This window comes from Atractosteus spatula, chromosome 9 (assembly GCF_055471065.1).
Source record: "Atractosteus spatula isolate fAtrSpa1 chromosome 9, fAtrSpa1.hap1, whole genome shotgun sequence".
In the NCBI taxonomy this organism is placed as follows: domain Eukaryota; kingdom Metazoa; phylum Chordata; class Actinopteri; order Semionotiformes; family Lepisosteidae; genus Atractosteus; species Atractosteus spatula.
This window is the reverse complement of record NC_142714.1, coordinates 52,847,173-52,873,709: the sequence shown is the minus strand read 5'-3', so window position 1 is coordinate 52,873,709 and position 26,537 is coordinate 52,847,173. Positions and strand designations below refer to the sequence as shown.

At 40.0% G+C, this 26,537-nt stretch overlaps 1 protein-coding gene across 6 annotated transcripts in view; it reads right to left on the bottom strand.

The window, feature by feature from the left end:
- The window catches only part of diaph2 (diaphanous related formin 2), a 498,271-nt gene that overhangs the window by 190,514 nt on the left and 281,220 nt on the right, over positions 1-26,537 (bottom strand). For all 6 annotated transcript variants that reach the window (XM_088924957.1, XM_088924960.1, XM_088924961.1 and 3 more), the window contains 2 exons: positions 25,248-25,342; positions 1,236-1,337 (listed from right to left, as the gene is read on the bottom strand). In XM_088924957.1, coding sequence (XP_088781083.1) covers positions 1,236-1,337; positions 25,248-25,342 — 197 coding nt within the window. The remainder of the gene's footprint in view (positions 1-1,235; positions 1,338-25,247; positions 25,343-26,537) is intronic.

Here is a 26,537-nt window from a genome sequence, read left to right as displayed (position 1 = left end):
TTTTAACCTCCAAATCCAATTGCATGCATAATGATGTACTTTTGCTTTACATCTAAATTACTAATAATAAGCAACATTCCCAACAGGGCAGCTATGCATTCTCATTCATTTCCTGATAACTGGCAATAAAGATAGCTGGGGATGGGAAGCTGTTATGTACCAATTCATCTTTTTCAAACGGTGTGTTCTCTGCTTCTGTTGCTAATGAATCTGTGTATTAGACCTCACCAGCACTGCACCAAATTCTGAAGCATTCAGGTCACCACATATTTTCAGCTGGAGTGTCTACTGCAATTTGACACATCTGCCACCAAAGCATGGTTGCCCGTTACCCTGTGTAAGGGCAATGGCAATGAGAGTGATTGCGATTAATTAGTGTTTGGCTGACCTCTGTTCATGCCCATTTACACAGCTGGGTATTATACTCAAGATAAACTCATTATACTCATGTGAGTGAAGTACAGTATCTTGTACAAGGCTACAGTACATCTGCAGTGCCCTACCCAGGTATTGGCAATGCTGAAATTAGTCTGTCCAAGTTTCAAGGCCGTTTCAGCTACAGCATCATAACACTGTTATGCACTTCATGTTTAAACAAAGCAATGGAATGCCATGGAAAAAAGTTTTTAATGACTGGAAGTGGCTGCTGTTTGTTGCCTTGAAAATTCTCCCTAATTAGGCAGCATGAGGTCACTTCCTTATTTGTGTGTGATGTTTTGTGCACCCCTTCTTTTCCTTCTGAAAATATCTTGCAGCCCAAAAAAACACTGCAGCTTTAAAACCACAAGTCCCCTAATCACACTCTGTATGAAAATCAAGTTCAGCTTCTTTATTATTTATCAAAAATCACTGGCACTGTCAGTCACAACAAGGCTACCAGATTTGACTTGTCATAAAAAATGCCCTTTATATTCTTGGCCTTTTAATTATACATCACTGCGTCTTTTTATATATTGAATAGCGCTGATACTGCAGAGGGCCTGAAGGCAGTCTTTCCTTTTTTTAATGGTTCTCTTCTTAATTTCCTGATTTTCTTCCCTCTACAATCTCTAATAAAGATTTAAAGGAATAGAAAGAAATTGCTCTGCAGCCCCATGGAGATGTGGATCTGGTGTCAAAGCAAAGAGGAGGAAAGGGAAGGAAAAAAATCAATACTCAATTGAAGCGCCTTTCCCTTTCTCTCTCAGTGGCAGCTGACAATTCCCCAGAGACAGGGAGCTCGCTGGTGTACTTACCACGATTCCGAACTGCTCCGACTCGCACAGCTCCTCGTACTCACTCTTCAGCTCCGCCAGGGCGCTCAGCTCCTTCTGCTCCGGCAGGTTGTTGATCAGGTTCTGTAAACACAGACACTCACATCAGCTACTATGTCCCCTTCCTCACGAAAAAGGTGCTACGGAGCAACAGCGTTTCAAAGCACAGGTTTGCGCAACTGAGGCTTGACAGAGTGAAGGGCCCTTCTTATTATTACTCTCATTCCTATTGTTCCAGTTACTGTATTTATGAAGGATACCAGGATGAGGTTAGAAAAAGCCGCTTTACTCTAATTTTAAAAATAGTGCTCCACAAACACTCCACAAGCACTTTTTTGTGTGTCATGTAAGAACACTACAGTTGAGCTGTATACTGTACATGAACCTTGGTGGTATTTAATTAAATTAGTATCTTTGCATAAGGAACTGCCAGTTGAGAGGAAGAAGGCAGGATCATGCATGGGGGAAAACACACAGCAAGGGAAGGTTTGCAGGTGTGGTCTTCTGGTGACCAGCTAGTGGTACAGTATATTAAGTACTGTGCATGCAGCCCAAACAGCCGTCAGGTTTTGTGTTGCAGGAGTAATGTAAAGCAGGGCCTGGGTTACTAAATCATACAGCCCCTCCACCCCAACACACACTAAGCACGGAGGCATGAATGAAAATGCTTGTTCCGCAGATTTAATATCCTAAGTGGCCAGTGCTGATAAAATGACACTGATTAACAGCTTGGGATATGTCAAAGATATGGATGTATTATTAATGTCCTAAGTAAATCAATTTCAAGAGAGATCACACAATGTTTCTAACTGTAGTTTATAATCATGGAGACACCGGTGTCACATTTTCTCACATGAGAAATACTCATTGCATTATATAGCACTTGGTCATTACCACCCTCCCCCTTCAAAATAGCCTGCAAAAGTGAAACAACAATGACGTCATGTGAACATTGTGAGCTTTGCACCAACACAGTTGTGACATTGCTCTATCTAGTGGGATTTTGACAGGGTTGAGGGAGAAGAGGTCTATGTGGTGTACCCACTTTCCACTTATCATAGTAACAATGTGACTGCATGCCATGCCACTGCATCTCAAATTACTGCAAAGGCGCTATATTAATGGCCCCCAGGTTGCAGTAAACCTTCAAATACTCCAGACAGCTTCCACAAACAGACAGCATTTTACCTTGACAAAAGAGCAGAGTTCCATATTCTAGAAACAGAGAGACTGTGTTGGGAAAGGCAGGAAAGTGGGCAACTGAGACTTGCGACTCTGTACACTAAAATAATAGTCTGCTTGTTATATTTTACTAGAAGAAGAATCTATATGTTACAGCTTAATAAGCCATTGTGCAACTACAATGGCATTCTTTAAAAGCAATTTCTTTCCTCTTTCATGACTTGCAAAGTTTTAATGCAGTCCCAGAGCATAAATGTTATGCAGTGTCCCAGGGTTGTCTTCATACTTCTCACACAGAGGAAAGGGGACAAGATTTATTTCAACAGGTCGCCAAAAACACTCAACTAAAGAATGCCTCTCGGGGTGGTGCTGCAATACTGGAAGAGAGGAACTTCCATTCTAATTTTTGTTAGAAAGCAGGGTGTTCCAATCATAATAGTATAATACTATAATAGTAATATAAACAAAACACTGGTAAGTAAAACGTTAAATTTCATTGACTCTAACAAGATCTTAGGTTTTTCACTTTTCTAACTTTATCTGAGTGCAAATTACGGGTTATGGAGAAAACAGCAAGGTTTTCAAAGTGACCCCAACTTTTACCTGACTTCAATTTCTTGGCCCATTCCAAGTGTTACTGAACTAAACATCACATTCCAACAAAAGTATTTCTAACAGAAAAAAAACACGGCTTGTTACTACAGCATGTGGACCTTTAAGAATCATAATCCAGCTCTGCAATTATCTCAAGGAAAGACAGGGGGGAAAAACATAAAACTTTATTTTCTTTAAATGTTAATTGTGAACGTAAAGGTCAGTTAAGTAAACGTAACAAACCGTGGTGACCTTCTCTGGAAAAGCTAAGCCTCCCTTGTGCATTCACAGCTCCTCTCCTTTCATTAATTCCCTCTTATTTGGACGAGCAAAGGGAGCAGTCTGCGCTGCAGCTCCTGGTCACATGACCCGCTGCACACACTGTAGCTCTGCGACACTCTCTGGCAGATCACTAGATACCACAGAGTCACAGCCACAGCCCCAACAGGGGAGAGCGCAGGGTACAGGCCACAGCATCGCCATTCATTTACTAGAGACGCACTCATATGCACATACTGCGTAATGTGTATACTGTACAGTACATATGTATACTGAGGGGTTGTTAAAATGCAATAAAAGATTATCGGAACCAATAGCATTTGTTGCATTTTTAACTCCTCTCAGGATAAGCCCAATTTGAAGTAAAAAGTAGGATTTGAATTTTTACAAGTACAGAAACATATTGGATAGTTCACATAACGGTAAAAGCAGAATTATTTTTTGTATATAGTTGGTATGGTTTAACTAGTATTAAGGCAGGTGCTAGAAACAAGATAATTGAAGTTTTCTTTCTGGAGAAGAGAGTGCCCCTTGCAACTAGGAGTAAGGAATGTAACTACCCAGCATTGAGCAACAGAGATTCAGCAGCAGAATTCAACTGCTATTCTGATACTCCATGGGATTGTTTTTTCTTCTCTACTAGGAGTTGATATTCTTTTGTTCAAGGGAGAAGAATGAATGAATTACAGTAAGGGACAGGAAGAAACAGCCAAGAAAAAAGATACATGATTTATTATGAATAAAATTGCTTTTCTTTCTTTGACAGTATGCAATTAATTTTCCAAAGAAGAAGTAAACATGCATTTTCAATTGGAAGCATGTTAAATGCTAACATAACGTGACACTTTTGTCCTGTCAGTGGCTAAGCTGGTGGGAACACTCTCCCTCAATATCTTGTTTTGACAGCATAAACTAACAAAACAAGAAAAAAAAACTTGTAATTCATTTAACTGTGTTTCTATCCTTTTAGAAATTCATTTTGTTCTCCACGCTTCACTGCGTTTCTTCTTCTTTTTTAATATTCAGTTCCTCGTACTGCAGAATTCTTCTGAGTTGGGAAAAACACCTCTCAATTGTGAACTCAACAAATCATCCCCATTCAGGGAAAAGGCAGAGAGCTGCTGAATATCAAAGGGTACAGTCAAGACAGAGAATAAAGTGAAGGGGTGTGGAAGCCTGGGAGGAGTACGAGTGCAGAATTGGTAGACTGCTGATTCAAGTGATTGATAGTTACAGGTAAGAAAAGCAACCTGAGAGGATGCAGGACTCTCCATGAGCAATCTGGAGACTGCTTAAAATGTTCGGATTATCCAGCGCAGATGAGAGAATCCAAGATCTGTGTACTGTATACTGTATGTGTGAGGAATTAAGAGTCCCTTCTCAGACCTTCTGCCTCAAATTACCGGCTGTGAAGAAACAGAGAAGGCCCCGTCAAGGCTGGTTTCAGTCAGGTCCAGTCAGTTTGGGTAGGAAGTTCAGTGCAAACTGGGCTAATGACTCTTGCTTGTTTCTGTCCTCCTGTCAGAACATGAATCAGCAGCATCAGGCCAACACAGCGATCATGCCAACAGCTTCTGCCCTGCAGTGACCACCCTCCCTCCCTTCTTCCTCTCCATTTCTCTTTTATTTGCATTAGTCTAATCCTGCATCATTTTTCTTTTAAATGCTGACTCACTTTGACTATTCACCCCAGTACGTTTATAGAAGTTTTTGTTTTTAAATTTGATGTAAAGAAACCATCTACAATGAAGTACTGTAGCTGCTAGTTGGGAATGTTGACTTACAAATGCATTTAATTTTTTCCGCTTCTTTTTTCTGTTCACAAAATTGCTGTCAGTGACCCCCTATTAATACCTACAGTAGTGATGCTACATCTCTGATACTGCTGCAGAGTCTCCGACTTTCATCCGACGCTATCCTATCTTCTGCAGTAATGACTTTTATCTGTGCAGCAACAAGAGCACCAGCTTAAGGGCTAGAGGACTCCATTTCAGCCTACCTGTATGCAACACTAAATCTCAGTATTCAGCAGAAGAGAAGGAAATTCTGCCTCTGTGTGTCGTGCCTGTAACAATATCCTGCTTTGTTCCTCTGACTGTACTGTTAATGTCAAGGGATGACGTACGTGACACAAGTCGATGCAACGAAAATAAAATCAGCAGCTAACAGACTGGGAGCCGCATAATTCATTTGGACACGAACCTTCGGCTGACGGCGGAGAAAATGCCTGTCAATGGTTGGAATCTAAATGCTTTTATTTTGCACCCCACAAGTCTAGCATTTCACCAATTAGGCTGTCAAAAGGGTTCTAATTTCTGTTCCTGCTCTATCTACATTTCAATATGTGCTTTCTTCAAATTAGAGGTTCGCCATACTGTATCACAGTTTGTCAGAGTTGGGGAAGACGTAACAATTGCACTCATGAGTCATCAATTCACATTAAGAGGGCTTGATAATTGGGTGCCATCAGGTACAAAGAATGGAAACAGACTTTTATGGATGTTCTTCAACAGATGAGATGGGACAGCGGTCCCTTTTCAATTTATCTAGCTTCTGGCAGGAGCTCAGAATGTACCGTCTCCAATCTTGATATTTAAACAGGGCAGTCAAAGTAAGTGCCAGCCTGCTTCCATAAAAAAAGGAAACAACTCACAAGAAATGAACTAATTACCTAATCAATTAAAAGAGCCCAATATGTAGATGTAACAATTAAGAATAAAACATTTTGGGATTGGTCTGAAACATTTATCTTTGCACACTTGTAAATCTAGCTTTAAACCCTCAGTGCAGCCCTAACACTGTCACTGACTCCACCATGGAACACCAGAACCCTCATTCCAGTCCAAGCACTACTCTCACCCTCAACACCAGCACCATTTTGTATTCTCAGCCAGATCTCTCATTACCACAGTTGACAAGAAACCAACAACTGAGCAAAAGCTTTGCCCCAGCCTTGCCCTCTAACCCAGGCTGGAGTCAGAACCAAACCCCTAAGCCAAAAGGCTAATCGGGAATCTCACTGATAGCCCAACCAGAGCCTTGATCCTAGCCCTGGCTAAAAAAATCTAAAAAATAATCTTAGAGACCTATTTTCTTTATCTTTCTAAAATTCAAGACACCTTTTTTTCCTTTGAAATGTATTACTAATGCTGGGTTTTAGCCTGCAGTTCCAATATGTGCTTATCGTAGCTCACACAAGAAATACCCAATAAATAAAGGGACTTCCAAAGCAATGAAAATACAGCTTCTTAGATGGAATTGCAGTACTATTTTCTTTTTTCTTCAACCCCTCAAAGTCAAAGGAATACTACCCAGAGAACAAGACACTGTCAACAATGCACCATGGATTCTGAATGAAATGCAGAAAATCTCCATTCACACACAGCAGGCAAAATCTGATTATTGGGGTTGTCTTTTCTGAGGCACTGTCCATGCAGACTAAACACCAGTTAATGTCTACTGCTACCTTTTCATAATTACGTTTTATCAACAGATTAAAGAAATGCAGAGCACCTGAAGAAAAACCTATTATGAATTACAGCTTAATTTAACAGGTGATGTTATGTCTTGGCCTTCTAAACCAATCCAAAAACTCAGCAGTGTGTTACGTTTGACCACAGAGTGAAAAAAAATGTCCTTAATCTAGAAGAAAAGCTCGTCACGAATGCTGCTGGAAAGGAGGAGTCTGACTATATACTGCCGGGGGCCATATCATCACCAGGGCCCAAGACTCCAATGGACTAATTCCATCTGTGAAAGATTACATGAAGCGTAATGAAATAATTATAAAGTAATATAGGCTGTCCCAGGTGGGGGTCTATCTTTACTTTCAGTCCCATATTAATTACCTCTGCACTTGGCTTTCACCTTGTTCTGAAAGTAGGGTTGGAATAGAAACAGAAAATATTGTAAAAAGGAAGCACCGTTCCAAGCTTGACTGGTGGAGGGACTAGAGCGCGGCCAGAAGGATCTCAGATTATCAATCAATCCAATATAAACTAAAAGTTCCTGCTTTTGACAGCTTTTGAAATCACTGCTATTACTGCTGGTAGCAGAGCTGCTATTGCTTTATTAAGTCAAATTAAAGAAAAATTAATCTCGGAAGAGACAACTTGTTCCTGTTTTTTTTTTTTAAAAAAGCAATAATACGATCCAGGCTGGTTCTATAAACATTTTGACAGAATGACAGCATCTGCAGGGCTTGCGGCTCCTGACTTTGATCTCTGCTGCTGCCAGGCTGCTTCCTTTTAATTTATTTCACATTTCAAACCCACAGACGACCCATACCAAGTTAATACAGTTTAATGGGGATTTTTGAAGAGCTTCTTTTTAACATATATCCTGAATTGCATCTTTAAAAGGGTAATATATATAAAACAGCAGGTTTTACTAAAGACATTTATCTAAGAAAAAAATAAAAAAGACACTCGCACTGGGTGGCAGAATGTAGATATCATCTACTCTGATGGGTACCTGCTTGAAAAGCCAGTATTTGCTGTGTCGATCGCACAGACATCAATATTTGTTTTTACAATTTAAACACACTCAGGGAGGTCTAACTTAATGTGTTAATCAAAGAAGAATTGCCAACACCAACAACTTTGCTCATTGCATGCACAAATCTGTATCCTTCTGCACCAGTAAAACTGTGCATCAACACCACTGACCATTCAATAATTCAGCTGGAGAAACACAAATTATCATAAACATCCCTTCCTCCTACTGTAATTGAAATCTAAAATATATATTTATTTTATTATATAATAGCATATAAAGAAAAGGCAGACCGGCAGAAAAGAGAGAAGCATTTCATATCGTCCCATTAGGTGAAATTTTTAACTCCTACTGTACTTGCATTACATTAAATTTAATAATTATGCAAGCAAAGCATAGGCCAAGTTCAGTGATGTCCACTCGCCAAGACATCAGGCCGGCACAGACAGCCCAGGCCAAGTCACATTGTCCTTTAGTGGCAACAAGTGTGGTTTTTCATTGATATTGTCATCCAGGTGAAAACTCCTTTAGAAGGATTAATTTTAAAGAAAGGAAAAAGACATGTCTTAGAAGACTAACAAGTCAGGGCTTTAGTACAGAAAACAAGGAATCACAGTAGAGATTTTATCTGTGAAACATTAGGTGGTAGAGCTGATTCACACTAATGTTTTTTTTTGCACACTGCTTGAGCGTGTTGTGTGTTTACATTGGTGTTTCGTTAATGCCTTTGGATTGGAGAATACACGCAAATAAACTTTTCATTACACAAACTGAAAAACATTAGAATACATGGGTTTATACTAACAAGTGAAGAAACACTGGATAGGTGATGTCATTTTTTAAATGGTTATTTATTTCCAATAGTTTTGGTCCCACTCTTACACAAAAGACATAACCTCTCTGGAACCGGTCCAGAGAGGATAAACCAGAGACATTCTTTGACTTGATAGAATGTCCTACACTCACAGGCTAAAAGAACTAAATCCTTTTAGTCTTGATCTAAGAAGAGTACAAGCAGACCTGATTCAATTATTCAGAATCCTTAGAGGCGATGACAAAGTCAACCCTGTGAGCTTTTTGAGAATCAACAGTGAAATGAAACAGGTGGCACAAGTGGAAGTGCTTGTAGAAGTGAGGACAGGAGGGTAGAGCATGTGTGGAGAAGCTGTCCACCCATGTTGCTGAAGCATATGCACCACCTTCTTCCAGAGAAGAGGGATCCTCAGATCCATTAGCTACTAATGACCAAACAAACTAGGAGTGCTCTTGTTCCTAAACTTCCATATGTTATTATGCTTTACTTATGTCACATTTCAACAAAGTTGAAAACCCAAAATAGCAAAGAGTATCAGGAGAACGCAAACTACAGTAAGTTGAAACAGCATTAGAGAAAAATTAAGCACAGTGACATAGAAATAAAAATGTTGCAGCATGAATCATGAAATCTAACACCAAGATGTAAAGCTGATGCAAACCCATTTTGAGAGGGGAAAGGAAGAGCTAGGTGGGCGCTTAGTTGCTCACTGTAGTTCCTGCAGCGCGTGTGTTAATTAGCACCATGGCCAGGCTGGCCTTACCAGCTGTGGGTTAACTGACACGTCTTTTCAGAAAGCCAAAACCTTCCTGAGCTCAGCTCGGTCTTCTTCGGTGATTACTATTGCCTGCATATCCTGATCTTCCTTTTGTTCACATGTTGAAACATCTTTGTTCACATGTCACAGCTTTTATTTTGTCCTGGAGCTACTGTGTTTCCATTCTGTTTGTGCTTCACACTTCGGGCCCACTGCAGCATATTCAAAGAAATTAAAGAAATACAGTATGTGGGTGGTGGGTTTGATACAAGAAACTTTCACAATAAAACACTGGGACACTTAAATCAATTTACAGTCTGTAAGTGGATCAAATCCTTACTTGCAAAAGATATATTTGCTAAGCTGACTTTATCAATGAAGAGGAAGCCAAGATAGGACTGACACAGCTCAAATTATAGTCGAAGCACAATAAAAAAGTCCTTTTATTATTTTTTATTCCCTATGCAATAAATGATTTACACCACAATAATCATCAAATAATTAAAACAGTAAAGCTGAATCAGTGAAAATCATAATAGCTTTATAGTGAAAACTACAGAAGTCTTATCTCTGTTCTTTTATTCTTTACCTGGGAAAAGAATATTTGACATATTGAAACAAACCATCGAGTTCTTTCAGTTACACTTATTTAGCTGGGGGATTTAGCATTTCTATCCTTCTGAAACACTGCACAGTGGTATACCTTTTCACTACTCCTCCACACATAGGTGTCACAGCAGGATTTAAATGACCAAGAGCTTGGTGTTTCTATCGCTAAAGGGGCATTTTCAGCAGAGAGGACTGTTCTCGTTTAAGACACTTCAACCAGAACATCTAAGAGCTCAATTAAAAAGCTTGGGTACAAAGTACAATAAATCATGGTATAAGACAGTTGAGTTGGAAGTGAGGAGAGCTAGTCTGAATTGGGAATCATATTACTTTCCAACAGTAATCAGGCTTTAAGACGTGAAACATCTCACACAAGCTGGCTTGGGAAGCTTTTTTTGTTTAAAGAAAGAGCCTGACCTCTAAGAGCTGGAAGAAATATAGACAGGCTTTATACATTCATCAAAGAACTATAAAGCAGAGAATAAGAGAGGGAGAGGCGTTTCTCTGATTCATGTGATTGAGTTTCATCTCCACTTCATGATAGAATATCTCTAGATAAAGATGTGTTTTTCATTCTCCCTACCAAAAAGACTACCTGAAACCAAGAGCATCTGGAAGACCTGATTTAAGGCCAATAATGCTCTGTGACTGTCACCTACTTAGCAGGCTTATCACAAGCAGAGCGGGTTGCAGATGCTTTTCATGTCAAATCTTCATAATATGTGTACAGAATAATTTTTATGACACCATCTATGAAAAACTACTTATCCTATTATAAATAAATTCACCCTGGAAATATATATATCTATATATAAATAGAAATGACTTTCACAGCTGCTGCCATTTCTTCTGAGAGATGACAACTCTTCAATAATTAACAGAAAAAAAATAATGAAATAAATTTTCACCTAAACCTGTCCTGTAAAAACAAGCATATATAAACCAAACTGCAACAGTGCTTTGATTGAATCGATGTCATTGATTTCAAAACCAAAAGTTTTAACAAAAAGGGTTTGGATCATTGATTTAACTCCACAGATTACTCAGTTTAGACACACTAGCAACCCAAAGTGATTATGAATACAAAGAAGTTTTTTTTTCTTTCCATAAACTCATTTATTCTGATGGGTAATAAACACAGCCCCCTTTTCGTCAGAACTTTTCACTTCGGGCTAATCTATAGCAAACAGGCATAATCCAATCTGTATCTCAACGCCAGGAATCACACGGACACCTAAAACAGAAAGTTCATTACTACAAAGATTGACAGGCGACAAACCCAGGGTGACAGATTCAGAAATCGCATTAAACTAAGTGATAGATAAAAAATGGATTATAGTCGGGGCGGTGGGCGATGAGTCTACAAAGCTGACTGGGACTTGGCATGTCGTGAAATGTGCCTTTTAAAAAAAGCACACCTGAGATGTCTCTTTAATTTTACGCCATTTTTTTCTGAAGGATTATCACAAGTTAATAACGGGGAGCTGACGGCTCTGCTGTTACTGTTCTATATAAAATAGATATATATATACAATTTGCCAGAAAAAGCTCCTTTTGTACCACCTTGGCAGCTGTATGAATTCTCAGATCTACACTCTCCTTTATCCCAGTGGTGAGCAGTAATGCCCCTGTGGACCAGGGAATCGTCAGCTATAATCATGAACTGTAAAGCCTGGATTTACTCAAGTGTACAGAATGAAAGGTGTCCTGGTCAGTGTACGTGTGTCAGGCAGGCAAATCTTTCATAAATCATGTCTGATCAAAGCTTACAGTCATTGCCTCTGAAAATTCTACACTTTCAGTTTGATATCCTGCGGGGGTGAACCACATCTGAATGGAAAATGATAGTGTGTAACCATTCAAGGACATCTTTTAAAAAAAAATCTTTGGATTTTAAAACGTGCCATGCCTTCTGCAGCTTGTTTTAGCAGCTCATAAACATCATTACCATGTGCTTCCTCTTGAATTAACAATACTGTGGTGAGCTTTATAAAGGGGGCAGAAGGCATCGGTGTCTTGTGATACCCCGGCAGAAAAAACAGTCTTCCGTTTATCCATCCACCTAACCATCAACCTATTTATCATAGCTTGCCTACCAAACTAATTAATCAGTCCTGGTAACATGTTACAGAAAATCCCAATCAAGAGACTTTATTAACTCCTACTGTAACTCTTAATCAAGATTAATTTAGATTTAATCAGATTGTTTACTTTAGAGTTATAGCCAAGCTTTCTCTGTTTCGTATGTGCAGATACAACATGAATGTTTTTAAGATATGAATCACAAGTTCCTCTACCCAATTCCTATACCCTAAAACCAAGATTCAGACCGAAGAACAGGTGTTTTAGAGCAAGGCTGCCCTGCAGGGCTCTGCCACCCTTCCTGACGTGTGTCGGCAACCTCACAGATCTTATTCGATCCTGCCAGCCACACAAGCCAGAGAAAGTATCTATTCACTGTGAAAACCACCATTCTGGTACCAAACTGCATCCTCCTGCATTGAGGACTGTTCTTGTGGGATGACAATGGGTTCGTGTGTAACGGTGAGGATTAGAGGTAAGAGGCATTCCCGTCCTGTCACACATTGATAAGACCATTACAGATGCATATTATTTAATGCAGCTGCTGTCATTCTTTCCACTGGGCAGTTGCAGTTTTTCCCACTGCTGGACACTTCCAACAAATAAATTGGTAACTGTTACACATTCTGCACTGAACCAAAACTAAAAACGAAACACTGCACTAACTATTTTTAAAAGGCTTTTCAGACTAATTGCAGACTAATTATAGGTACAGTAATAGTTAACTGTTTCATCACCAGATTTTAAAACACAACAGGGCTTCTCAGCTTTGGAGCCTCCCCAGATTTCATGAGGTTTCCAGAACTCTCCTGGGGACCCTTTACTGCAGTCATGGTGCTGGAAAATGGGGGTTGGAGAAGTTGCATTGGCTGGTCCTTTTAATTGAGCCCCAACTAATTCAGAGCTCGCACAAGTTTGCAAAATAGCATTAAATGTGAAAGTGCACCACCATGCTAAAGTACAGTATGTCATCAAACCAATATTAACTAATGGCACCAACCTGTCAGGTTTAAGGACCAACTCCGCGTTAGTGCTGTGCAATTCTTATCACATTGTCCGGCCATGCAAATGATGTGCAAACAATATGCCAGCCCCAGCCTTCCCGGCTGATGTCGCAGCGAGGAACACAGGCTCTTAGAGACATGGAGCCCAGCCAACGAGCGCAGCAGGTAACGAGCAGGTATGAATATGTATGTGCCACCGAGCAATGGCAACAGATCCGATTTGATTGACAAACAAGATAAACAACGGTAGGAAGCAGGGGTGAAAACGCAAAGGGCTTTCAGTTGCAGCCGATGACAAAGCATGGAACCCTGGGAAGGCAAGGACCACCACACAACACAGTAATGACAGGCCTCAGTGAGCGCTTCCACCTGCAGGCAGGCAAGGCAAGTCAGACCACGGGGGCCCCGGTCGCGTTAGCATGGCTGCCATCACCTGTGAGGTGTCAGCCGTTTTGTTACAAATCACACCATCAAATCACTGCAGTCATTTCCTGGAGAACACTTGTGTGTGTGTCTCCGAAGACTACTACTTTTTGCATTTCCTACAGCCATTAAGTTTTTTTTTTCTGTCACCTCTGAAACAAATATTATCATCTTTCCAAATTTTCTTCTTCTGGCTGTCTGAAAAAAAGTTGTTTTTTTGGTGGCAGAGGACCGAAACCCTGGTCTTACAAACACAGATTCAGGTGTAAAAAGGTTTAGAACAGCATATCAATTTTTTTTTAAAGAGATATATTGCTGTATGAATGCAGAGTGCGTGAATTTGCACTGTGAAAAAATGCAAAGCCCATTAAACTACAGTACACGCATGTACTGTATATACATAGTAATACAAAACCTATAATTATTAATTACTCCTAGAAGCACAACTGTTACTATTAATCAAGCAACAATAATGAACGTTATTGGGATCATTATCAAACACCATAGAGATCCGTACACAGACAACAACAAAAAACTCTTTTTGTGATACTAAGAATATCTTCCAGTCAGAACACACATCACTTAGTGCTCTATTTCAGTCTGAATGCAATGTACAGTGTAATACAAAATGGCTGTCTTGGGGAATGACTGCCCATGGCGGGTACTCTCTTCCTGTCAGGTGTCTGCAGGGCATCCTGCATGTCAACACTCAAGACGAAGCTGCATTATGCAATAAACAGCCATATAAATCCTTGCATCTTGAACCACTAAGAATTGCAGTCAACCAGGGATTAAGTCTCACTGAATAAAAAAGCAAAGAACTTGAACTTAAAAAGAAGAAAAAAAAGGTTAAACACAAGGTCTGAAATCTAAATTTAAATCAATTTTAAAAAAACAGTGAATTGCAGATTTCCAGTGCTTTCTTTGAATTTTCAGTTTCTAAAGTGCACATTTTTTATTCCTATATTTCCTTTTCAAAGCTGCTTTTGAAGAATGATTGTCTATAGGGAGGGCTATTAAAGAATGCACTGCATACTTTCTACATAATTAGGACATAAAGCTCTATTCATGGATTATCTGAGTGCATGTGAAACTTTTTTAGCAACATGCTGAAGAATTCAAAAATGAAACTTTTCCATCCTCTCTTGGAATTATGACCAGTTTTAAGCAAAGTTTTAAGCCATTTCTAGAAATGTTAATGGCAAGAAGTCAGTCAAAATCTGTCAGTTTTATGTTCATTGTATACACACATATGCAGTAAATACACTGTGTATTTACAGTACCATAATAGTGCTTTATGATATCATTTAACAAAAGTGCTTTATAAAATAAAAAAGGGATCACAGCAAGATGCTTGTTTTATTTTTCCAGCTGCAAAAGGTCTACCTGCGCAATGAAAAGTGTAATTGTTGATCGAAGCATGTTCATTTCTAGTACCTGCAACAGCGGTAGATTCTACCCTTTGATCTACCCTCAGATATATTGTACACCACACTCATTCTGTTGTTACAGCTTCCCATGACTTTTGGAAGACACCTCACATTTTAATTACTTCTTAAAACTAAGGAATTATGTTTGAAATACAGTTTTCTCCTCTGAGCCCGGAGAGCAACACAAGGCAGAAACTCACTGTGCAACTCTTTGATATAGAGTACAGTAACTGCGAGTCACAGGAAACATGCCCATCAGCGTAAAAGCTGCAACTGCTCCAGGAGAGCACTGGGTTTCTTTCTGCATTAGCTGGGAAACAGAGGAAGAAGTACTTTACAGTTGAAGGTTTTGAATGGTTACTTCAAAATTGTTTTGGTCACCATTTTACAAAAATAACTACTGCTACAATGGAATCAGTCCAGAGGGTGCAGCCAGATACAGTCTTGGTTGCTCAGTCAAGTATTCAGAACACTCAGAGGTATCTTGAACATCCTGTCCCAGCTCAAACCAGGGGGTGTCAATCAGCACTGAAACATGAATGAAAAATCACAAGTGGAAGGGAAGTACAGGGAAATGTACTTAAAACCAAGAACTGAAGGACCTTCCTCACACAGAGCGTCGTGAAGAAATGGTTGGATGAGATTATCTGATTGATTAGCTCCTGAAAAAGAAAATCAGTTATATAGGCTGATATAACCGTTCTTATCTTCAAATTATCCGGATGCATAGAAAAAAAAAGCCATAATTCAAGTCCATAATATATAACTATAACTATACACGGAGTTAAGAAAAGAATGGGACATACCATATGCAACCAAATGAAAAAAAAAAATCAATCTTTGTAATTTTCCAAGTGTAGCCTTGGCTAATTTCTCTCACACTACTGTATATTCAACTGGAAAGTAAAGTGCTGATATGGGAAAACCTGAATTTGTCCCAATAAAAGTATAATGAGACCAATAGGTCTCACAATTTTGCCGGGCAACTCCATCAGCTCATTTTTGTCACGAATTACACACATATGGTGACTGCAAACCAGCAAGACAGAAAGCAACCACAGCTCTTGTCATTCCCTTTACTTTCATTCAACCTCTACAGGGTGAGCAGGGGAAAGAAAAGCTCGACTAGTTTTCTTTTTTTAAAAAAAATCATCCTAGCACCCATGGCATATGTGAATACCGAAGTGTTGGAAGAATGCACAGTGCTGTCAGGCAAGCATGAGTGTTAACAGCCTGCTAGGTTAGATCAAGTGTCAGGAGCTCAGAGTGTGCTAACACTGCAGGTTGGGATATCAGTGCACCACAGCGCCTCACAGTGGCTGGGCTCCCCCAGGGACTCACACATTCATTTAATCATCTTTCATCCCAGCTCCCAGGCCATATAAGAGCGCTGGAGCACTGGAGAATAGTGCAGGACTTAGAGCATCGTGGTCTAAATGACTTTCAAACGAGAAACAGGGAATGAAAATGACTTTGGTCCATTTGCGTCCTCTCGCCAAAGCCCCGCCTGTGGGTCTATGTGTTCAAGTCCACTTACGCTGCCTAATCTACCACCAACACTCAGGGGATGCCAAGCGGATTTGGCTGGAGAGTATTCTATCACCCAACATTCCACCTCAAGTTCGGTTTCCAATCTCAAGAAAAACAAGGGCCTTCAACTGCAAGGAAACAATGTGCCAGTGGGAGGACTGCGGGGACCTGCAGAGCTGCTGCAGAGGCAGAAGCAGCAGGGGGGCTCTCCGGAGACTGCTTGGGCGTGTTTTAGGGATCCTGAGAGGGATGGGGGGGAGGTGTGGGTTCTTTTCTGTGAGGTGGAGGAAATATGCAGTTTTTGTTTTCTTGCTTTATTTCATTAAAAAATGACCCACCCACCCCCCAAAGAAATAAGGAAAGAATGGAACACAACTAAATTAAATAAGACATAGTTTAAAAGAAGAGGAATGAAAAAACAACATTACCAAATAAGTTGCGGGCGATGGGTAGCTTAACAGGTTGCTCTGCGGAGCAGCTGTTTTGTGTTGTAAAGATAAAAAAAGCAAGTGTGATCATTTCTTTGGCTGGTTCTTTAAATGGCACAATGCACATCCATAGCTTGTGTATGAAAGTTGAAATTGAAAAAAAGGTTGTAAAAAGCCATGCTTTACTGTGACTAATGCCTGCCTCAAGAGACTTCTTACTGCTAGGCATCAGGACTTTAGTTTTACACAATAGTTCCTAATTGTGCCATCTAAAATGTCAAAATATGCACTGGATATCCTTATCCCGGAGGCTTTTGCTAACAGGTAACAAGCTAAATGTAGCCACAGAAAAGAAAAGTACCCAGTACAGGGAAAAGCAAACAAAGAACAGAAAAGAAAAAATTAGCCGAATCCTGTCTGACATAGGCCAGGTCTAAAACATTACCTTGGTTGGTTTCAGACCACTGAGACGATCAATAAATAAATCAAGTTCATAACTATGAAGTTCAGAATTCCTTTGAACAGAGACAGAAGGAAGAAACTGCAATTCTGCACAGGCAGACTCTCCGCTGCATGCCAATTATGACTGCTAGAGAAGGACTTGTAATGGAAAAAAGGAAAAGAGAAACACCAGAAAGATAGCAGGTGTGTGACTGGCAGCATCCTCAGCAGGTCTCTGAAAGGAGGAGAGAGGGAAACAAAAGTATTTTGTTCATTGACCATAGTGGACAGAAATGATGTCAGTCCTCTCATTTTTTGTCAAGACCACTTGGAAAAACATCTGCTGGGAGGACAGTGTGCTGAGAGACAGCTGAAGGGTCAAAGGAAAGGCAGAGCTGGGATGTCTTTTTTTCTTTGCTTTCTGGTTTTAAAGATCAGAACACTGAAAACCAAAAACAAAGTCATACTAATAGAAATGCTTAAATACACAAAAGCACAGAAATAAGCCACCCTCAGATAAATGGAAGACAAGCATGCTTATGTTCATTTATTTCAGGAAGAAAGAGTAAACAAGCAATGACAAAGTCTTTGTTTAATAAATACATACTGGGTCTGAAGTCAGCAAACAATGTCTATTATTCACAAGAGTGGTAATTTTCACAGCATTAGAAAAAAAATCATGAATATCTATTATAGCTTGCTGCCAAATCTTATTTATTATATAACATACAAAAGGTACAGCATAAAGGAGTGGGAAACGGGTTCGGAGTGCAGGGATAGCTGTAGTCATTAGCGTCTTGACAAAACACACTGTGACAGCCACAAAACCCTTGAACTTCTTTACTATGGGGTAATATACTCTCTGAAGTCCATACCTCAACATAGCATGGGGGTCTTGTTCTAAGTTTTTTCAGCAACTCAAAAGCAACCATTAAGGCCTCAGAAATTGCCAAAAACACAGCATCTGACCCATGTCAACAAGAAGTTTAGAAACAGGAAAAAAGCATTAATTGTGCTGGCTCTAACACTGTATACAAGCCCCCAGAGGACCCTGCTATTGTCCCAGCTTTTTCATTAATAAATGCAAGCAGATGTAATGAATGCATGGCAGTAATGTGGCAAATTGGATTTTAGGCTGAGTGTAAGTGCTGTGTGAGAAACTGGCAGGCCTGCAAAAACGTCTTCTTTTCTGTCATGCAAATTCGGGGATCCCTGGATTAAACCTCCAAAGGGTGGGGAAAGAAAGCAGTACAAAAATAAAAAAACAGGGTTTAATTCTACGTATTCTTAAAATACTTTTAAGGTCTCGGGTATTTTAACATACAGTAGATCTTTATTTTTATTAGAAACATTTACAACAGAAATATATTCATCACAAACAAATAAGAAAAGTAAAGTACAGTCATTAGCTTTTCCTTTTTAAGGGGAAAAAGGATGATATTAAATAAATCACCCAGCATGAAAGTTTAAAAATGTACTAATATAATATTCAGTGAAACATGTACCCAGGGCCACACAAAATGGCTGCCCTACCACAGACAACAGTTCTTAAACATTTAGTATTTATGTCTTTTTATGTCCGTCCCTCTCTAACGCTCGGCAAAGTTCAGAAAAAGAAAAAAGTATGGATGAAGGATGAAGAGAATTAGGTAGGAGAGGATACAAAGAAAAAGGTATACCGCGTAGATAATTCTGAAGAGCAATTGACCTACAGAAAGGCACTTGTACCCACTAAGCCTTTCTTCTTCCATGAAAACATTTTTCCTTTGCTAATTAGATCCCACCTCCTCCCACTCCAGTTCTCTGCTGTCTAAGGCCAGTGTGCTACAGAATAAGAGACCACTGGCTCCTTGGTAAGACCAAGGAAGTATAGGATGGCACAGAAAAAGACACTAATTCATCCAGCAGATCACATGGACGCGTCATTCGAGTTTCTGTTCTCTGACTCAAGACTAAGACACAAGACAACGAATCAACTGTATCACATTAATCAGAAAATTGATGCGCTAACAGTAAGAACACAAAGGATGTGCTAATGTTCAGAAAGATAAAAACACTGCAATCTGACAAATGAATAACAAACTGGAACTGCAGTTAACAGAAAGCACTTTTGTTATTTTTCCCCTAAAAGGTTTGCTTACTGTGGCTCTATATCAAACAGTTGATATCTGGCCAATCATTATTATGAAAGGCCTGTATGGGATTTTGCTGTGCCTGAGTTTTCAAATCCATCTTCTCTGCCATGTTTTGAACGATCTAATAACACATTCATGCTCTGAGATGGGACTTGAAATCACGCCACAGAAAATACATAAATATAAAATAACAAAGAATGCCTGAAGATTGTACAGTCTGGTTTGGTTGAGATTAGGTGCCTTTTCCCTCTTTCTTTAGAAAATGTCTTTAAGGAGACTTTGTGAAATGCACGTCAGGTAACTGTGCCTGGCATCGGTCCCAACATCGCTCATCCCCTTAACTTCAGCAGGTAACCGAATTCTCTCAGCACACCCAAACCAGGCCTGCTTCAGCTCCTCTGCTTTTCAAAATGAAATCCAAGTCATACACACAGGATTACATCTGCACAAGACTGGCAAGTTCACAATTTGTCTGAAAAGGTTGATTTCATCCCAATATGACACCAAAGATTTTTTTAACACGCAGATATGTAAAAAGGACCACCCTTCCAGGCTATGATGGGAGATTACCGTGGCACTCACAAAGAATTATGGGTATGAATATTAATTAGCATTTGTGTAATCATGACACTATGGGAGATGGAACTGTCTTAAGTCTTCTCATTCCGCCTTTTTGAGCATATAATTTATTTATACAATTATACTCCATTGACTGAAGCCTACAGCCATTTGATTGACAGCAGGTAGAGACTGACTTGTCACTAACAGCAGTGAATCAGTCTCTCTCCTGTGGACATCTACAACACGCACAGGCGTGTTCCTGGGCTTTCAGCACACACTTCCAAGGCAAATAGCGGTACGACGATTCAATCAGTGACAAATCCTTTCCTTATCCTTTTAAGGTAATAAAAAAATTGTAGGTGGGGGTCCATCTAAAGAATCTATTATCAAACCCTTATAAATGACTCATACTGGTTGTTGGTTGTAAGTAGCTTTCTTTACATTAGATCTGTTTCTAACTGTACCATTTTCTAGCATTCATGTATTTTTATGAGTCCTAAGAGACTTGTGTGAGGAACAGTTCAGCTTTTACACAACAGCAGCAATAATGATACCAAAAATTATAAATGTGCCGGAAAAAAATCCCATGATATAAACTGTCTTATATTGGGACTGTATTTACAGGAATACGTTCCATTTTTTCAACATAAAGATAAATTACAAAACTGTTAACAAAAACCTTGTGAGGGGGCTGTCTCACCAATTTCAGTGATTTTCAACCTGTAACATACAGTAACTGGGCTAGTAATGCAAACAACACTTTGAAAAAGCCTATGCTAAAAAAGTAATCTCTAATTGCTGTTCAGTGGTTTTATACAAAGTTATGGATAGTTATGCATATGAATTGTTCGTGGAATGTGTCATGTATTTATGGTCATCAATGCCCATTAAAACCCTTCTATATAACAGACATTCTCTGAAGCTTGGAAACAGATCTGGGTCAAACACTTTTCACAAGGATATGAAATTCAAAAGTACTTTCAAATGCTTTAAAAATGTGGTTGCAAGTACTGTCATTCTACAAAATGCTTTGTATATGAAAAGTATTTGAAACACCTAACAAATAATCTGCAGATACTTTTAAACACTACCTGGATAGGATGACTTTGCATATTTGATTTGTTGAAATAATTGACTGTATCTCCAATTACCTCCTTCCTGCATGTGAGTAGATGAGACTATTTCAATCAATCAATTACAATGGACTTACCACTCAATGGCAATGGTTGTGGCCATTCTACTGCTCTAGTCTTAATTAACACAGGAATGTGCAATGTAACCTGAGAGACCAGATTAAAGGGAGAAACTTATTAATAACCAACTTCTAACAAATCTTTCCCACATTTCAAATAAATATGTGAGATCAATCCCAAAAGTTTTGAAAATCATAGACATCTTACACTGTGTGTAACACTTCAAGCAATAGTGAAACACAGGACAACATCTAAGGACCTCTGAGAGCAGTACCTCCTCTGTGAAGAACTAGGTTAGTGCATAGTAAATGTTAACGTTTTTCTCTACACACAAAGCACAAATATGTCAACTTTAGGAAAGGGGCAGGTGGCCCAACTGCAGTCTTCAAAGTTTAGTAAAAGTATGTAAAGCCTGATAATAAATAAAAATGAAGGTTGGCATCGTTTCCTCAGTATAATGAATAGCAGAGCTTGACCTCTGTATTCCCTGTGTGATATTGCCAGGCTGTGAACAGGCAGGAGAGGCCTGGGCACCAGCACAATGGCTGCAGAACCCCTTGCCTCTCACACATGTGCCCACTCTTCACAGGCACATCGCGCTGCTCCACTCTTCTGCTCAGAGCTCCCAACGCCAGCCCTGCCTCAGCAGACAATCAAACAGTCAAACTAGCTGCCTGTTTATGCCAACACTTTAAGCAAGCCAACATTTTCTCCTCCACTGGTTGACTCTTCTTAGTATTGGCACATACTTCGGAATTTGATTCATCGCAAGTTTATACAGTACAGAGTATTAAAATAAAACAATGTCTGCAGTTATTTTATTTGAACTAAGTATCTGTACTTCTAGGCAATTAAACGTTAAGCAGCAGACTGCAAAAATGTTAGAAGGCAGACACAGTAAAAGTCTTAAAAAGTTGGTTTAACTGTTATTGTTGGTTGTTGAGAAATACAAGAATAATATCTTTGTTATGGAGTGAACTGATTTTTATAATGAAACACAGAAAAAAAACCCTGACAAGTTTAGTTTACTATTTTAAGAAAATGCTGCTGACATCCAGGCCAGTATTTAGAACACGAGCAATGGTATCAAAAGCACTTGTGGAGCAATTCCGTGGAAATGGAGTGAGGGATTTCTGTCTGAAATGAGATGATATGGTGATGGAGTTCCCAGACAGAATTGAATTTGTACAGCAGAGTCTCAACAGTAGGACTGCACAGCTCTAGATGTGGGAAAATAATTGCTGGGTACATATTCAATCTGAGAGCCGAAATGGCTCTGGAGTTCAGGCATCTGTAAATCATATTCAGGCGGTGATGAAGCCTAATACAGGATAAGGGGAGCCAATCGAGTTTAATATACGTGAGGCGGAGATGAGTCCACAAAGAGCACATCAAAACAAGCACACAGACCAACTTATCAAGGACATCTAGTATCTTCCCTGAACATGACAGGAGGGTGGCACCACAAAAGAATCACTGTTAAAACATCACAAAACTCAGAGACTATGAACAAAATGTGACTGTGTGAAAATTATTTTTAAGGGGGAGAGAGGGAAATGAAACAAGTCAGTGGCAGCACTTTTGAAACCCTTTTTTTATTTTTAAATCCTCCATCCCAATCATGGAAGGTGCAATACAAAAGCAAAAGCATTCCTTGAGCAATAGCCTCTGGTTAAGAGCCACAGAAGCTCCACTGGCCAACAGAAACCTGCTGCCTCATTGCCCAGGGCTGGGGGACAATTGCCCAGCTTGTCTCTCTGTCGCTCTCCACACACACCGTTGCTCCCTTGTCCCAGAGACAAGAAAGTTAAGGTTGCCTGGCTACTCTAACTTGTCCCCTTTCTGGTGGAGGTTCATTCCTAGTGTAGCCAGTCCTGGCTATGGGACTACTGACAAACAGACCCTGATGAACTTCATGGCTTCAATCTCCACCTGTGGCTTTTCTGGTGTTAACATCACTACCTGAGGCTGAAAGCCTGACGTAATTCAGACTGTAACGGCACTTTGTCATCACATCATCACACTTTGTTGTGAGTGGTTTCATAAAGTAGGGGCAGGAAATGTCACTTGGATATTAGTCCTGGAACTAGCAAAACAGTACCCTTAAATAAAAAACACAGAACTAAATCACCGTGGCTCCAGAGTTTACATTCAAGTTCTTGCTGCCATGAGAAAGATGTTCAGTACAGTGTGCTGGCTTGTTCCATTTTTAAAATCTGTTTCACTGGACAGTCAGGCTGCTCAGACGTCTCCTTTCAGGCATCCAAACGAGCTGCAGGTTCCTCAGCAGCCGCTCCTTGTCAGTTCCTGCTCTTGCAATGTCATGATGCGTTTCCCCTCCCCGATAAAGGTGACTCCCGGTTATGGATGAAGACCCCTGCCACTCTCCCGGCCCTCAGGACTGACGGTGCCGCTCTTGATGAACTCCAGACACCAGCCCCCAGCTCCGGTGACTCGGCCCCGAGCACCTCACCTGGCCCTGCTCCTCTTTCTTCACACAGCCTCCCCTCCAGCAACCAACATTTACAGCCCAGAACACTGCTCTGGGTCTCTGCTCAGGTCTGAGTTCACTACCGGCTGGTTTTTATGATCAATTTAGCATATCACCTACTGTGAAATCCAAATAGACGTGTGTGTGTGCCATTCTGCATGTGTGTATAAAGCTCCAGATCAGTCTGCCTTATACTGTACTGTAGAAGTCTTTTGAACTAAAACACACACCAAAACAGAAATGATATCCTTGATTTCCAATTGCTTTTTGGCTGCTGTAAATCCATTTTAATAAATGTGTCTGCTGTAAAAGCATTGTGATTAATCGGGGGAGTTCACACGAATTACATGTTACAACGTCTGTACCACTCAGCAGGGGGGGCCATTTGCTCTGCCTGCTGCTTTTCTTGGGTGGTATGAGATGATGACATATCATTGACTCACAGTGTCACAGCCACAGAACTGCTAAATCACTACACTCCCTCAGCTGCGAAAGCTCAAAGAAAGGAAACAGCAGAAACAAAATCGATACACTTAGATATACATAACGTTAGTGAGGACAAGTGTGGAATACATCTCCGTCAGCCAGCACTGACATACCTGCATGAGAAGCTGACTACTATGATGCACCTGATCACGAACTAAACCCTTGAAAACAGGGGAAGGTTCTAGCTCTTTAACTTTTATGTGTGTGATCGTGGGGGTTGCTTGGTTCTAAATCCCGCTGTGAAGTCCTAGATTTAAAAACACTTCTGCCTTCCCAGAGAACTGGAAGATTACAAGCCAAAGAAAGGTTACTGGAGCTCTGGCTGCCTCTACTTTTGAGATGGCTCGTGAAGATAAATGAGATACAAACTTATTTTTAGCTGCCGCATTCCTAATTGGAACAATGTAGCCTAGCTTCTCTACATGCCATTAAGAGAAATGTTGACTGCAATTCTGCACTGTATAGTACGTCTCATTTTCTACTCCCCAGTACAATCAGCCATTTGACTAGTCTTGCTCCTGAGTGTGTATTCAGCTTATTGCGCCGACATGCTTCCCTACTGAATAATTTCCAGGGAACACGTACTCCCTCCACACACACAGCACCGTTTCATTTAAAGAAAGACAGTCACACATGGCTTGGGAAGAGGCACGCAAAGAGCAAATGGAAGGCAATAAATTGACAGATCAAACCGTTAGCTGTGGCCAACACAGGAACGCCCATTCTTCAGAAAGCACCCCTACCTCAAACAGCCAGCTCTGTTTGTAATTACCACTTCCTGAGAAACAAAAACAGCTCCCAGGAAGATCATTAATCTTGCCTGAAAGGAAACGGCCGGCGTGAGTGCGAGTGTGCTTCTGTGTGTGTTTGCCAAGCGGTGTCCCAGACCACCTATTGTGGGCAGATGGATGGAGGTCCCATTCGTCTCTGAATGGAGCAGAACTGTTTGGAGTCGGGAAGGCGGAGTTGATCTTGAAACGAGGTCAGAGAGAATGGCGAGACGCACACTCACAATGTGCACACAAAACACACACACACACACACACCGGCTGGGATCTTACCTGAATCAGGGATTCACTCAATCTCTTCTCATCCACTTGCAGGATGATGTCTCTGATCTCTTCATAAGGCATGCGGAACGATCCCAAGAAAATAGCTGTTTTGATACGAAAACATACAAGCAATTTGTTAGATGTTTTGGTTTAAAAAAGTGTCAACACTCGAATCTCATCAAAAAAACATTTACCAAATGTATGCCTTTGCTTAGGAGAAATAAAGCTGTGTGTTCACAATGTTTTCATTTGTTTTTATTATTTGGTTAATTGACTGAAAACAATGTTTATCCTCACAAATAAAATTAAAACCTGTACAGTATATCACACAGATTTTTAAAAATGTTTGAAAAAATATAATATCAAATATTGCATGTATTTGTGTAGTCCTTTACAACCCAGAGGATCCCAAAGCGCTTTATACATAGGAGGGAACTAACTTCATCCAATGCCCTCTTGGGTGACAAAATTGTGTAGCTATTCTGCACCAGCAGCAAAACTGCTCAGCAGATCCAGTGGCAAAGTGGGAAATTACAGTACTTCACCAGTTTAAAAAGGGGGGGAATTTAGAGAAAAGTGCAAATACAGTATATGTTAAATTTACAAATACAATTTATATTTTAAACACACACCTACATCTGTTATATTCGTTACATTTGGTAATTTGGAATCTGTAAAACTTAAAAATGTGTTTAATGACAACTTTGAATCAAGAATAAAATCATTACTATACTAATATACTGTAAGTCCTTGAAAAAGCTATTAATCTATTTGTAAACTTCTAGTGAGGTCTAGGCTAAAAAAGCACCTATGCGCTTTAATAATGTTTCAAGAGACAAAAGAAAATGGATCAAAACTAATTTGAAATACAGAGAATGTGCTTCACAATTATTATTCTTAAAAACATACAGCATTTTTAGCCATTAAATGTAAACAAATTAGCAAAAGGAAAAAAAAAAGTTGTGCTTAAAGACTGAAAATAGCACATGCAGTAGATAAGAGCACACAAATCTTCGAAAGCACTCTGCTTCTGTCATAGCTCAGTGAACAATGTGCAGGCAGCACATGAGTTGTGTAAGTGTTCAGCTTTGGGGGCCGATTTGTTCTAGTTAGCCAACTAGACCAGGTGCCACAGTTACTCAGTGAGGAAAACTCAGGTGTAACCGGGACTCAAGAACATTCTGAAGAAGAACACAACAAGAGAGGCTTGTTAATAAGCTCACTAATGGCACTCTCTGTGCATCTGTTCTGAGCTGGGAGACATGGTCTGACTCCCCCAGTTCCCCACGTGGAATATGT